Genomic DNA, 16,231 nt, shown 5'->3' with positions numbered 1-16,231 from the left:
TAACCGGTTACTCTAACACAGTTTTGAAAAATACCTTTAAAAAATGAAGTGTGGTGGTTTGATGATGCATAAAACTATTTTTAATGATTATGATATGAATGCAACATGTTGTGAACACTTGTATAACTATCTAGAGTTCAAGCGTTACCTTAATGCATGTGAAAGCCGAATATTCATGTGATTTACCGAGACTTGATCATTTGATGGAAACTTCATACGTGAGCTTTAAACCTTGATCAATATTTTTGTTAATCCGACTTGAGCTATGAAGCAAGGCTTGTCGTCATCAAAATATCTGAGCAGTCATGTCTCCACAATCTCCCCCTTTTTTATGATGACAACCCAAAAACCATGAAAATATGATCCTGTGGTGTTTCTCTATCAACAACTCCCCCTTAAACTATGCTCCCCCTTAATTGAAGAATTAAGGAGTCTTTGAATTCTGCATTTTCGTTAGAGAAATACAACCAGCAAGAAAATATCATAGAAATCATAATTTCTCTTCTTCTCCCCCTTTGTCATTAACAAAAATGGTGACACAAGAGATAAGACAGTCAAGCAAGCATTCATAATAGTCTAAACATCACATACCACATAACAAACTTCAACCATAAGATAAACCCATATTTGTAGCACGTTCTGAACATAGAATTAGAATGATACGGACATTAAAAAAAAACAAACATAAACTAGTGAAACAACAAAACAACAGAACAACAAGAAAACAAGTTTAATCACTTTCCGACATTTCATCTTCTTCATCCTCTTCATCCTCGTCTTCATCAGCACTTTCCTCCATACCTTCTTCACTCGAGTTAGGATGGCGATTTAAGGATAGGAAAAGTTTTCTGAGGGACTTGATGCCACGCTGAGTCACCCGGTGGTTGTGGTGCATAATGGTCTCAATAGAAAGCATTTTATCATATAGCCTTGCATTTGAAATATCACCTTCTTGATTGGTTGGAGGAGCAGCGGGGGTGACTGAGTCTTTGTATTGATATACTCCATTAGGACCAATAACAATCCCGGTATTCTTCGTGATGGTTACCTCGTTTATTTCACTGTTTCTGACAGACATGGAGGTTTTAGGTTCCCTCTGAAGCGGAACACCCGAGAATTCAAGGATTCTAGAAACAAAGCGGCCATAAGGAAGTCCACCACTCAAGGAAAGTTGATGCATCATGTGGTAGTAAATGACGTATGACCAGTTAATCTTTAGATTCAACTTCATGGCCCTAATCAACTGTAACTCAAGTTCACTAACTTGAGAGTGATTAGAGTGTTTAGGTACCAGCACATATGCGAGGACGAAATGGAGCATCCTATCGCTTACCGACATCATATTTGCCTGTGTTACAACTCTTGAAGATTCTGAGCGTTGCCGGCTCATGAGGTTGGCCTGAGTACCTCTAGAGATGGACACAAAATATTCCAGGCTATTATAGTTTTCCCAAGCAGCATGGTCAGGTTCGAGGCCATGATGAAATATATGTCCGTTCGAAGGTATTCCAAGACACTGTCCTAGTGAAGGAATATCCATAGAAATTTCCACATTCTTCACCTTTGCCCAAAACTCCAAATCTCCAAAATCATCAGTGCCAAACTTAATGGAGGAGTAGAATTCTCTAATCAAATCTGGGTAGTAATCTCCTATATCCGAAACTACTTTGTTTACACCAGAGTTACGCAACAATGTTTCAAAATTAAAACTGTGCGAAGGAAAGTCTTGAAATTTAACGTACTTTACCGGCATGAGGGTTCGAGTCCGGACATCATAGCTTAAGCGTCGAGACTTAACACTTCCAGCTTGGTGTTCTTGATGAGAGGATTCTTCACCCATTTTCTTCTTCCCCTAGGAGCCATGGAGATTTTGAAGGTTAGGGTTTAGGAAAGGGTTTTCTGAATTGGTTGAAAATGGAGTATGATGAGCTGAAAGATATATAGTGGGATAAGTAACTTTGGGTGAGTGATAATGGAGCTAGGGTTTTGGAAGGGAGAAGGAGGGTTTTGGAAAGGAAGATAAAGGTTGGAGATAGAGAGAGCTGAATGTGTGAAGTGATTAAACAATTGAAAGAAAATAACACTTAAACATTTAGCATATATATATATATATATAAAGGTCACGTGTATTCTTTTTCTTTTTTTTTAAAATTCTGGTGAGAGCAGTGTTAATCTTTACTCAATGGGGAGTAACCGGTTACACAGTGAGGAAAATATGTGTGAAAACTGAAAACATGTAGGGTAATCGGTTATCCAAAATGGGGTAACCGGTTACACAGTGAGGAAAACGTGATATTTACACAGAAAACAACAGGGTAAATGGTTATCCAAATGTGAGTAACCGGTTACACCGAATGAAATTTAAGAAAAATAGGTAAAAAAGAGCATGGTAACCGATTATCCAAAGTGAAGTAACCGGTTACACAGTGGCAAAAAGCACATATACACAAAAAATTTCACAAACATTAAGAAGGATTGAGAACTTGTGTACCTTGGCCTTATGTAATAATTTTGAAATAGTTATATGTCACCTTCATCCAGAATGCCAAGTTCTCTTCGAATCTTATAAAATAGTTCTTTTGCGAGCGGCTTTGTGAAGATATCCGCCAGTTGATTATGAGTATCGACAAAGGTAACTTCGACATTGCCCTTAAGCACATGATCACAGAGGAAATGGTGTCGAATGTCTATGTGTTTGGTCCTTGAGTGCATGATTGGATTTTTTGTGATATTAATCGCACTTGTGTTGTCGCATCGGAGTGGTATGCATCCAAGATCGATTCCATAGTCACTTAATTGTTGCTTTAGCCAAAGATTCTGGGCACAACAACTGCCTGCTGCTATGTATTTTGCTTCAGCCGTACTAAGAGCAACACATGCTTGTTTCTTACAGGACCATGAGACTAGAGCATTACCAAGGATGTGACATGTTCCACTAGTACTTTTTCTATCTGTTTTACAACCTGCATAATCCGCGTCAGAATAACCAATTAACTCACAAACACTACCTTTAGGATACCATAATCCAACGTTGGTTGTTCCCTTGAGGTACTTCATGATTCTCTTGACCTCCGTGAGATGTGACTCCTCAGGATTTGCTTGGAATCGAGCACATAAACACACACTAAACATTATGTCAGGACGGCTTGCCGTCAAATATAATAAAGAACCAATCATACCTCGATACTTCGTGATATCAATTGACACACCCGATTCGTCTTGATCAACATAAGTTCCAGAGCCCATTGGTGTTGACATTGCTTTACACCCATCCATGTCAAATATCTTTAACAGTTCTTTGTAGTACTTTGATTGGTTGATAAAAATTCCATCTTTTAGTTGCTTGATTTGCAATCCAAGGAAGTAGTTCATCTTCCCCGTCATAGACATTTCAAATTCACCTTTCATTATCAACACAAATTCTTCACATAGTTCTTTGTTGGATGAACTAAAGATTATGTCGTCTACGTAGACTTGTACAAGTAAGGTATTCCCTTTTATCTTCTTGATGAATAAAGTCTTGTCTACTTTGCCTTTTTCAAAGCCTTTTTCACACATAAAATTGCTTAGACGATCATACCACGCCCTTGGTGCTTGTTTTAATCCATAGAGAGCTTTCTTCAGTTTGTATACATGTGAAGGATGCTTGAAGTATTCAAAGCCCGGGGGTTGTTTGACATAGACTTCTCCGTTGATGTAGCCGTTTAGGAAGGCGCTTTTGACGTCCATTTGGAAAAGCTGAAAATTCATTGAACATGCGTAAGCAAGTAATAAACGAATAGCTTCTAACCTTGCAACATGAGCGAAAGTTTCTTCAAAGTCGATTCCTTCTTCTTGATTATACCCTTGAGCGACCAATCTTGCTTTGTTTCGAACAATTATTCCATTCTCATCAAGCTTGTTCTTAAATACCCATCTTGTTCCAATGATGTGCTTACCACTTGGTCTAGGAACAAGTTCCCAAACTTGATTTCTCTCGAATTGGTTTAATTCTTCTTGCATAGAAACAATCCATTGATCATCTTCTAAATCTTCATCAATTTTGGAAGGTTCTATTTGAGAAACGAACGCCATGTTTAAGCATGCATCCTTGAGATTCAATCTTGTAGCAACGCCTTGACTAATGTCACCAATTACTTTGTCAATGGGATGATCTTTATGAGTTCTCCATTCCTTAGGTAGATCATTTTCATTTGACTCTTTTTGAATCGGTGCTTCTTTATCCTTGTTTGAAGTATCTTCTCCAGGAATTTCTACAAAATCATTATCATCATCACAAACAACAATTTCCTCTTTCGAGGGGTTAGATTCATCAAACATAACATGCATAGATTCTTCTATATTTAAAATTATTTTATTATAAATTATGTATGCCTTACTTGTAAGAGAATAACCGAGAAAAATACCTTCATCCGATTTTTCGTCGAACTTACAAAGGTTGTCTTTGTCATTGTTTAGGACAAAACACTTGCATCCAAAGATGTGAAAGAAAGAGATGTTGGGTTTCCTTCCTTTGAAGAGTTCATATGGAGTCTTCTTTAGGATAGGTCTTATGTTAACTTTGTTGCTTATAAAACATGCCGTGCTAACCGCATCTGCCCAAAAAAACTTAGGAAGATTTGAGTCGCTAAGCATTGTTCTTGCAAGTTCCACCAATGACCTATTCTTTCTTTCGACTACTCCATTTTGTTGTGGAGTTCTTGGAGCCGAGAAGTTGTGAAATATTCCTTGATCTTCGCAAAAATCTTCAAAGGAGGTATTCTGGAATTCTCCACCATGATCGCTTCTTATGGAGGCAATTGTTAATGATTTCTCATTTTGAATCTGTTTTGCATACTTTTTGAATGCTTTGAATGCGTCACTTTTCTGCACTAAAAAGAAAGTCCAAGTGTATCTAGAATAATCATCAACAATAACTAAGGCATATAAGTTACCTCCGAAGCTTCTTGTTCTTGATGGACCAAATAAGTCCATGTGTAACAGTTGTAGTGGCCTAGAAGTGGACACCACATTTTTGGATGTGAAAGTTGACTTGGTCTGCTTCCCCTTTTGACATGCATCGCAAAGCCTATCTTTGATGAATTTTATCTTTGGCAATCCAATGACAAGGTCATGCTTTACTAACTTATTCAAGTGCTCCATGTGAATGTGAGCATATCTCTTATGCCATAACCATGAGTCGTTGTTATTTGCCACAAGACATTTAACCTTCAAAGAAACATCGTCAAGGGAAATCATGAAAATATTATTAATTCACTTACCTATAAGCATTACCGCTTGTGTGATTTCGTCTTCAATTAAGCATTCATCTTTTGTGAACCTTATTTTGAATCCTTTGTCACAAAGTTGGCTTATGCTTAAGAGATTGTGCTTTAGTCCTTCGACATATAGCACATCTTCGATGGATATGAAATTTGGTGCACCTACTTTGCCTATGCCAAGAATTCTTCCTTTGTTGTTATCTCCATAAGTAACATAACCCTGGCCTTAAGCTTTAGATCTGAAAATTTGTGCACATCACCGATCATATGCTTGGAGCATCCACTATCCAAATACCAAAGATTTGTTGTGGCCTTCAAGCATACCTCTTCTTCATCATCAGAATGATGTGAAGCCATTAGTGCCAAGTTTGCACATTCCTCGCTATCCGATCCAAATGAAGAGCTAATTTCATTATCCTCCCATGCAAGATATGCCTTTTTATTCCTGAAGTCCTTCTTGCTCTTGAATCCTCCTTTCTTTGAAAGTTTAGGACATTCCGGCTTTATGTGGCCTTGTAAGTTTAAAGAGTGCCTTAGAGGGGGGGGGGTGAATGAGGCACTTAGAGTATTTTCCGGATTTTTGACGGTTTATGACTTCTACTTTCTGAGTTGCTTAAGTGATGTAAAAGCGGTAAAGAGCGGAAAGTAAATGACACAGAGATTTATAGTGGTTCCCCTCACAGATTGAGAGTACTCCACTCCCCTTTCAACACGAAAGAGAAATTCACTAAAATGTTAGATTCCTAGACAAGACACCTTAAGGTCTTTCTATCTATTCTAACACACCAAGAACAATCCTCTTGGATTTACACTGTTTAAAGTCCAAACGAGACTCAATTTCTCACAAATGGACCTCTTGTAACCACACACCGGATAACAAGGATAAACCTTACAAACTTATCCTTAACAATCCTAAGAATAAGTTATAATCAAAGAATATAATTCTGAATAATTTGTATAAGATGAAATAGATGAGAATTGAAGTATATCAATTAAATAGTTGATCTTCTCCTGTGTAACACTCAAATCTCACAGTAATTACACAAGTGTTCTTGGTATGAAATGAAACTATAATGCAGAAAATGACAGTTTGTGCAAGGTTTCACTTTTAAGGAAGTTTGGATGAACACTTAGAAAGTTTGAGAGAATGTGTGTAAAATGATTTAAAATTTTGCAAGGAGGTGATTTTGAAATCTGAAAAATTATGTTTATATAATGTCTAATACACCTCCTCAGATGAATGCAATAATCCAAAAGATGCCATGTTTCATGATGAAGAGACCATAGGAGTTTTCATGAAACGATGCAAGTATTTTTCATTCTGGATCAGTGGTAATCGGTTACCTAAAATAGGGTAACCGGTTACATGCATTCAACGTTACAAATAATTTGAATTTTGCTTGAGGTAACCGGTTACTACAAATAGGATAACCGGTTACATGGTTCCAACGTTTAAAAAATATTTGAAAATTACACAGAGTAATCGGTTACTCATATATTGATAACCGGTTACTCTAACACAGTTTTAAAAAATACCTTTAAAAAATGAAGTGTGGTGGTTTGATGATGCATAAAACTATTTTTAATGATTATGATATGAATGCAACATGTTGTGAACACTTGTATAACTATCTAGAGTTCAAGTGTTACCTTAATCCATGTGAAAGCCGAATCTTCATGTGATTTACCGAGACTTGATCATTTGATGGAAACTTCATACGTGAGCTTTAAACCTTGATCAATCTTTTTGTTATCCGACTTGAGCTATGAAGCAAGGTTTGTCGTCATCAAAATATCTGAGCAGTCATGTCTCCACACAATTCATGGTGATCTTTATTGATGACATTCTTCTTTATTCTCGTACTCCACAAGAGCACGAAGAACATCTAAGGACTGTTCTATCAGTACTGCAAGAGAAGCAACTTTTTTCCAAGTTAACTAAGTGTGAATTTTGGACGGACGAAGTGAAGCTTCTTGGTCATGTAATATCACAAGGAGGAGTATCAGTAGATCCATCTAAATTCGAAGCAGTTATTAATTGGGAAAGACCGAAGAATGCTTCCGAAGTTTGAAGTTTCTTGGGTTTGGTAGGTTACTATCAAAGATTTATAAAGGGTTTTTTTTGCAGATAGCTTTACCAATGACTAGACTTACTCGAAAGGAAATTTCTTTTAAATGGGATTCTAAGTGTGAGCAGAGTTTCATGAGTTTGAAGGAAAACCTAACAACTGCTCCTGTTTTAAACCTCCCTGATCCTAGTAAGTCTTATGAAGTATTTTGTGATGCCTCTAAGAAGGGATTATGAGGGGGTGTTAATGCAGAATGGTCAGGTTGTAGCATATGCCTCTCGTTAGTTGAAGACTCATGAAGAGAACTATCCAACTCACGATCTTGAATTAGCTGTTGTTATTTTTATATTGAAGGTGTTGCGACATTACTTGTATGGAGTACGTTTTGAGATGTTTAGTGACAATAAGAGTTTGAAATACCTATTTGACCAGAAAGAGTTGAACATGAGACAGAGGATATGGATGGAGTATTTGAAAGACTTTGATTTTGAGCTTAAGTATCACCCAGGGAAGGTGAATAAGGTTGCAGATGCCTTAAGTCGAAAAGAGATGCATAAAGCTGAGTTAATGATGTTAGAATACGCATTGTTGGAAAAGTTCTGAGATCTTAACCTTCAATTTAATTGGATGCAGGATGGTGTGATAATGGGAAATTTGAATGTTACTTCTAACCTAAAGGAAGAAATCCAGCAAGGACAAATGATAGATGAGAAGTTGCAAGAGATGTCGACTCAACCAGGTTTCGCTCAATCACCAGATGGAGTTGTTATTTTTAATCAAAGGATTTGTGTTCCGAATTACGCAGAACTGAAAAGAAAAGTTTTAGAGGAAGCCCACAATGGGGCGTTTACCATACATCTAGGTTCATCAAAGATGTATTAAGATTTAAAGAAAGACTACTGGTGGCCTGGAATGAAAAAGGATATTGCAGAGTATATGTCGGAATGCATAGTGTCCCAGCATGTAAAGATCGAACATCAGAAGCCAGGTGGTTTATTGCGACCTTTAGAGATTCCAGTTTGGAAATGGGATAGTATCTCCATGGATTTTGCAGTAGGGTTACCTCGGACCCAAGGTGGTTATGATTCAATTTGGGTGATTGTGGATCGGTTAACTAAGTCTGTGCACTTCTTGTCCATGAAGACTAATTACAAGACAAGTCATCTTGCACGATTGTTCATTTCAGAAATCGTGAGACTGCATGGTGTTCCAACTAGTATTGTGTCCGATAGAGACCCAAAGTTTACTTCAAGATTTTTGAAGGAATTCCAACAAGCTATGGGATTGAAGTTGTGTTTGAGTACATCTAATCATCCTCAAACGGATGGTCAAACTGAGAGGACGATACAAACATTGGAGGATATGTAAAGAGCTTGTGTACTTGAAAATGGAGGAAATTGGAAGGAGCTCTTACCATTGATTGACTTCGCATACAACAACAGTTACCATGCACGTATCGGGATGGATCCTTATGAAGCCTTGTATGGACGGAAATGTAGAACACCTTTGTGTTGGACGAAAGTTGGTGAAGAAAGAATCTTAGGACCGGAGATTATTCAAGAGACTACGGAAAAAATAAGGATGGTTCGTGACAAGATAAAAAAGCACAAGATCGCAAAAAGAGCTATGCAAATCACAGAAGAAGACCATTAGAATTTGATGAAGGTGATCATGTATTTCTGAAGATGACTCCAAGATTGAGACTGAATGGACCGTTTAAGTCATGGAAGCTAAGTACGAGATACGTAGGGCCATACCAGATTATAGAGAGGATTGGAGAAGTAGACTATAAATTAGCCTTACCACCTTCTCTATCAGAAATGCATGACGTTTTTCACCTATCTCAACTTCGAAAGTTCATTCCAGATTCTCTTCAACCTATTCTTCCAGATTCAATAAAAGTAGAAACAGACCTAACTTTCGAACCTCTACCAAGTCGCATTACAAGACAAGAAATTAAGGTATTGAGGAATAAGGAGATCCCTCTTGTTAAGGTCCAGTGGGATCAATCACATCCGGGCGATGCTACCTGGGAACTGGAATAAGAAATGCGAGAAGTTTACCCTCATCTCTTCCAGGTAATATTTAAATTCGAGGATGAATTTTTATTTAAGGGGGGGATGTAATACCCCATATTTCCTTTAATACTCTAATTCCTATTAATTGAGATCAATTGAGTTCCTATGTGCTCTAAAAGTTATCAATTGGGATAAATAGAGTAAATAATGAGTTCAAATTAACTTAATTAATATTTATTGGGATTGACCTTTTATTAATTGGGACATTTTGGTAACACTAATAATGGGTCAAATGGTCTAGTAGCTCAAGGGAAGAAGAGGAAACAAGCTAGTGGAGAGAAGAAGGAGAAAGAAAAGCTTGGAATCCATCATCATCACTTCATCACCATCTCATCTCATCATCTTCTTCAACCCCCTCTTCCATTTCTTAAGGTGGGTTCTAGGTAGAACTCTAGATTTAGAGGTTAGGGTTGATAAATCTTGAAATTGATAGTAAGATAGATGATATTATGATGAGTTTATCCATGAATCATGTGAATCTTCATTGATGTTGTTTCTATGTGTGTTCTTGTATTTGTTGGATTCTTGTGATATAATGTTGTGGTTGTTGTTAGGGAGTTTGTTGATGTGTTGTGATGTTTATGTCAAGAGATTGGTAGTTAGAAGTGAAGTAAACATTATGCAGGTTGAAGACCATTTTGTGGTACAGAGGAAATGGAGTTTTTGTGTGTGAAAAAAGTGGAAATGGGTTGGGACCAATCGATTGGTCCTTAGCTCCAATCGATTCCACAAACTTTCTATTTTGAAGAAAAGGAATTTTTTTCAGGACCAATCGGTTGACAGGGGACTCCAATCGATTGCACAAACTTTCTGTTTTGGAAAATTGGAGATTTTTCAGGTGCCAATCGATTGACACTGAGGATCAATCGATTGATCCTCTATATTCTTTGAAAAACAGAAATGTGAGATGGACCAATCAATTGGGCTTCCTCAACCAATCGATTGGCTTATACCAAAAACTCCAAAATTCATTTCTTTAATGTTTCTAAGTGCATTCCATCTTTTATGTTATACTTGTATTGAATCAATGTTAAATGTGAGAATTACATATAGAACCTAGTTAGTTAACCTAGTGACCATTATTAGGCCATAAGTTATACTTATAACTTAGATAACATTAGAAGGCAACATTCATTCGTGCAATGCTTATGCGGAGGTCGTAAATGAATGGTTGCTATAGTTGAGGGTGAGACACTTGTATGGAACATGTAGTGTTATTGTTTGTATATCGGTGAATGAAGTCACCAGTGATTGATGAATCTTGTTATGCTTTATGGAACCGATCATGTATTCAGAATGTTTTTCCCTTGGTGGTGTACATCCCTATTTGATATGCTTAGATGAGTAAACAATAGGATGTGATACCAATGATTCGTGTCTCAATTGGGTTTGAGCCCCAACCATGGCGGACATGGGGGAAAGGTGGACACCTAAGTGGGTTAGAGTCCCATACGGTGAAAGATACCCTAAGTGGGTTAGAGTCCCATACGGGTGATAGTCGCTTGGATTGAGTTTGGAACTCAGAGAGGACCCGATATCCACCGGAAAAGTCGAATCATACGAGCATGCATGAACTGGCTTGCCTTAGACGTAGGTCCGCTCAGGGATTGATGTTTCGTGAATCTGAATAATGATCTTATTTCAAGTTGTGAGAACTCATGAGCATGTTTCCATACATTGCGAGTTAGTTCCCTAGCACTTAAGTCTTCTTTCCCTTGTTGACTTAAGTTGGATATTGATTAGAAAACCCTGTAGAGCCGAGTGGACCCATAAGATATGGAACCCACTGGGATTATTATCTCACCCCATGTTGTTGATTATTTTTCAGGTAGTTCCGATCAGGCAAAGGGTAAGGACAAGGTATACTGATGTCTTGCTTACCTGATGTTTTGGATGGCTTCTCCGCTGTGTAGATATTTTTGAGATCATTCTACAATGATCTAGCTCCTAGTTTTATTTTGGGCACCTTTGTGTATATTTTGTGCCATGTAGTATTTTCTTTTGGGCATGTAATATAAACACTGTTGCCGCTAGGCGCTTATGTATTTCACTACCAATATTACACCATGTATAATATGCATTCTAGACTTATATTATATGTGGGTGTTACACTTTCATATGAATAATAAATGATTAAAGAGACACACATCTTCTTTATATATACTTTTTAACATCATCCATTTATTTTTAAACAAATGCATAATAATTATTCTTATAAATCTCATATAAAAATAACTTTCTCATTAGATATGTCCCCATAATGAGAATCATATTTTTAATATCATCCATTTAGTTTTAAACTAATGGTTAATAATTATTCTTATAAATCTCATATAAAAATAATATTCTCATTAGATATGCCCACATAATGAGAATCCTATTTTTATATGAGAATGATAAGAATAATTATTGGCCTTTAAATTAAAAATAAATTGTTGAAATTAAATTTTTTATTTAAAGAACATGTGTGTTTCTTTAATATGAATAATAAATTATTAAAGAGACATATATGTTCTTTATATATATTTTTTAATCTCAACAATTTATTTTTAAACTAAAGGCTAATAATTATTCTTATAAATCTCATATAAAATTAACATTCTCATTAGTTATGCCCCATAATGAGAATCTCATTTTTATATGAGATTTATAAGAATACTTATTAGTCTTTAGTTTAGAAATAAATTGTTGAGATTAAAAAGTATATATAAAAAATATGCGTCTCTTTCAAATGAATAATAAATGATTAAAGACACTCACATGTTCTTTATATATATTTTTTTAATTTCAACCATTTATTTTTAAACTAAAGGCTAATGATTATTCTTATAAATCTCATATAAAAATAACATTCTCATTAGTGATGGCCCCATAATGAGAATCCTATTTTTATATGAGAATGATAAGAACAATTATTAGCCTTTAGATTAAAAATAAATGATAGAAATTAAAAAATTCATTTAAAAAACATGTGTGTCTCTTTCATATGAATAATAAATGATTAAAGAGACATACATGTTCTTTACATATACTTTTTAATCTCAACAAATTATTTATAAATAAAAGGCTAATAATTATTCTTATAAATCTCATAAAAATACCATTCTTATTAGATAAGCCCCCATTATGAGAATCATGTTTTCATATGACAATGATAAGAATAATTATTAGCCTTTAGATTAAAAATAAATGGTTGAAATTAAAAAATTCAATCAAAAAACATGTTTGTCTCTTTCATAGGAATAATAAATGATTAAAGAGACACACATCTTCTTTATATATATCTTTTAATATCATCCATTTATTTTTAAACTAAAGGTTAATAAATATTCTTATAAATCTCATATAAAAATAACGTTTTCTTTAGATATGCCCCCATAATGAGAATCCTATTTTTATATGAGAATGATAAGAATAATTATTAGCCTTTATATTAAAAATAAATGATTTACACTAAAAAAATTCATTTAAAGAACATGTATGTCTCTTTAATTTGAATAATAAATGATTAAAGAGACATACATATTCTTTATGTATACTTTTTAATATCAATAATTTATTTCCAAACTAAAGGCTAATATTTTGGATCACATCATTTCGAACTCCAGTAAGACCTTAATTGATGTTAGAGACATCTTCCTCTACATCCTTGTGATTTTCTTCAACCTCAGGCATCTCAAACTTCAACATGTCTTCTAGATTGTTGTTGACATCATTTCGAACATCCTTACTAGTATTAGCATCAAGCTTTCACAGTGACACTTACATTGTAACTCTCATCTACCCTCATATCTTTACTTGTGTCTTATTTACTTTCTTTAGTTATAGCAGCCACTTGACTACCTTCTTCAACATCTTCATCTCCATTTAACTAACTTTTGATCACCTCATATCATTTAGGTGGATATGAGAACAAAGAATACATTATTCTCTTCTTACTTTTCTCAATCTTGTACACGATTTCAACTGCTCTCATCATGTTCATCTAACTTTAGAGCCTATTGTTAAAACTAAAAGACTAAAAAATATTTATTATTAAACTTTTATATTATGTATTTTCTTTAATCCATATGGGTGTTCGCGATGTGGTTTGACTCGGTTTTAAGGGAAAAACTCATTTAATCCAAAGATAAAATTACTCGCGACTCAGTTCGATTTTAGATGACTAGTTAAACAAATCCGATCCAATCCAACTTAATTCAATTTCATGCGAACTAATTTTGTTCACTTTTTGGATATCCAAATTACAATTTTTTTTATTAATATTGATATTATGAAAATACTGTAAAATAATAAGTTTAGAGTAATATACAAGAATATTAAAAATTAAAATTACAATCAAATAAAATATTAAAAATAAATAGATAAACTAAACCAATAAATAATACTAAAACAAATATTAAAAATTAATACATAAACTAAACCAATAAATAATACTAAAAAAATAAATAATAAATTGACGTAATATATCATATTAATAAAAAATAAGTATTAAAATATATAAATGTGGTTCGTCTCAATTTGAATCAATTTAAAAAAAAAAATTCAAAATCCGATCTAATGAGACCGATTTTCATAAAGGAGAATTCAAACACATTCAAAATAATTCAATTTGTGCGGTTTTTTGGTTTTTAATGAGTTCGCGGTCTTTATTTAGATTAGTTTGGATTTCACCACACTAATCAGTATTATAAGAGACTTTTTGTTTTCTAAATTTAACTATATATTTGATTAAATATATTAATTATTTAATAAATTTAATAATTAAACTTTTTTATAATAAAAATTAAAAGAAATATATTTTTGAATTAGTTTAAAATAAAATTTTAAAGTTATTATATTTTTATGTGAGTCATACCTGTTATTTAGTAAGAGTTTTTTTTTCTTGTCAATTACACTTTCCTTTTATTTAGGAAAAATTAGTTTTCTAATGGAGAAAGTTTTCGTTGATTATAAACAAATGTTAATAAAATAATAAAAAATATAGTTTAATTAATTATGTTCTTACACACCCCTACTTTAAACCCCTCAACTACAAATAGAATAAAATGACAAAAAATCATATAATGATTTTATTAGAGAAAAAAATAGAAATAGAATACAAGTCAAAATATCAGATTCTTTTTATCTATATCTTTTACTTTATAAAAAAGTTAATTCTAAGAGAATCCCTAATTTTTAGTTATATTAAGATAATACAAATTAAAATTCTTAATATTAACACGCAACAACAACTAGAGTCCTTTTTAACTATCAAAGTCGAGAAATACAAAATAATGTATTGCCCATGCTTATGATTCCCACAAAAAAGAGATGGGAGAGAAGTTTATATGGAATTTCATCCAACACAAGTTATAACAAGAGGCTTTGTGGTTCAAGTCATGGTTGGCTAGCTAAGGTGGATTATTGTTCTAAAGTTACCTCTATAACACTCCTCAATCCTTTTAAAGATGCGGTTTCCATCACTTCACCACCCATCTACATGATATATGGGTATAGAAGAAGAAAAGATTATGAGTATGTTGTGCATAAGATTGTTTTATCTGCTAATCCTACATTTAAGCCACGCGATTATGTAGTTGTAGCCATTTATAGTGTGTGGCGATTTCTTGCTATCCTAAGAGCTGGACAAAAGAATTGGACTTATATCGATGATATTCATCGTCTCATCAATGATGTTATATTCTATAAAGGTTTAGTATATGCTATGAGACTAATAAATTGATATGAATAAGGATTTAAAATTTAAGTAAGGGACTTAACAATACATCCTCTTTTATCTTATTATTTTAAATGTATATGATTACATCAAATAATGTGGATCCTGTATAAATTTAGTGGGACTCATAATTTTTAAATATTGGATTTAAATTTCAAATTATTTTAATACTAATCGGTTCTTTTGATTAAAATAATTTATTTTGAATTTAAAATATTTATATATTCATTTTAAAATTGTAATTAATATTCTTTAAATTTTATTTTTTGATTTTGATTTTTGATTTTTTTAATCACATTATGAGAAAATACACATAAATATCTCGGCTAAAAATTGAACTCTATACCAATAACTCATACTCATCTAATCCAAAATATCAATTCAATTACTTCATCCACTTAGGAACGAGAATTGATTGGCCGAATTAGATTTAACAAACTTAATTTTGTCATATTAATAAATTTAAACCTTAAACCTGATATATAGCATATAATAGCCTTTTTAAAGTCCGTGTTTGACCCGTTAGCTTACTTAAAAGTTTATTTCATTTGAATATATGTAAGTAAACACTTCAACTAATGTTTAAATAGATTAAAAAAATTAAAAAAATCAATGAAACTAAATGTTTATTTGCAATGACTTATCTGATCTTACCTAGTAGTCTCAGTTTTTGTGAGACTATTTCTTTAGGAGAACTTATGAAAACAACTTAAAGTTTTTTCACTTTATTTTTATATGTTCTTCGAGATACCTAAATTTTGTATTTTAATTCAAAATACAATGTATTAATAACAAAGTCGTTCAATACCGAATCAATCAAATAGAAAATCGCTAATCGAACCGAACCAAACCAAAACCACAGAAAATCGAATTTGATTCGAATGTGTTTATACCATTTTCTAATAAAATCGCCCAGTTTGATTCAATTTGCTGTTTATATTTTACAAACCAAACCAAACCAAATTATGTTATAAAATCCACATTATGTTACAAAATCTTACAAATCATTATATATATATATATTTTATCATTATATAGATATATAGAAAATCAAGAAATACAAAGTGTATATTTTATCATATTCTTTGTGTGATATTTATTTTA

The 16,231-nt window shown here is 33.4% G+C and overlaps 1 protein-coding gene across 1 annotated transcript; it reads left to right on the top strand.

Moving 5' to 3' along the window:
• Positions 1–14,695: 14,695 nt before the first annotated feature.
• LOC127080687 (putative F-box protein At5g55150) lies at positions 14,696–15,133 on the top strand. Its single transcript, XM_051020996.1, has one exon. The coding sequence runs from the start codon at positions 14,696–14,698 to the stop codon at positions 15,131–15,133; it is 438 nt and encodes a 145-aa protein (XP_050876953.1).
• The last annotated feature ends 1,098 nt before the right edge of the window (positions 15,134–16,231 follow it).

The sequence above is a fragment of the Lathyrus oleraceus genome, chromosome 5 (assembly GCF_024323335.1).
Source record: "Lathyrus oleraceus cultivar Zhongwan6 chromosome 5, CAAS_Psat_ZW6_1.0, whole genome shotgun sequence".
NCBI lineage: Eukaryota > Viridiplantae > Streptophyta > Magnoliopsida > Fabales > Fabaceae > Lathyrus > Lathyrus oleraceus.
Note: the sequence above shows the minus strand (reverse complement) of the source record. Positions and strands in the feature narration are given on the sequence as shown.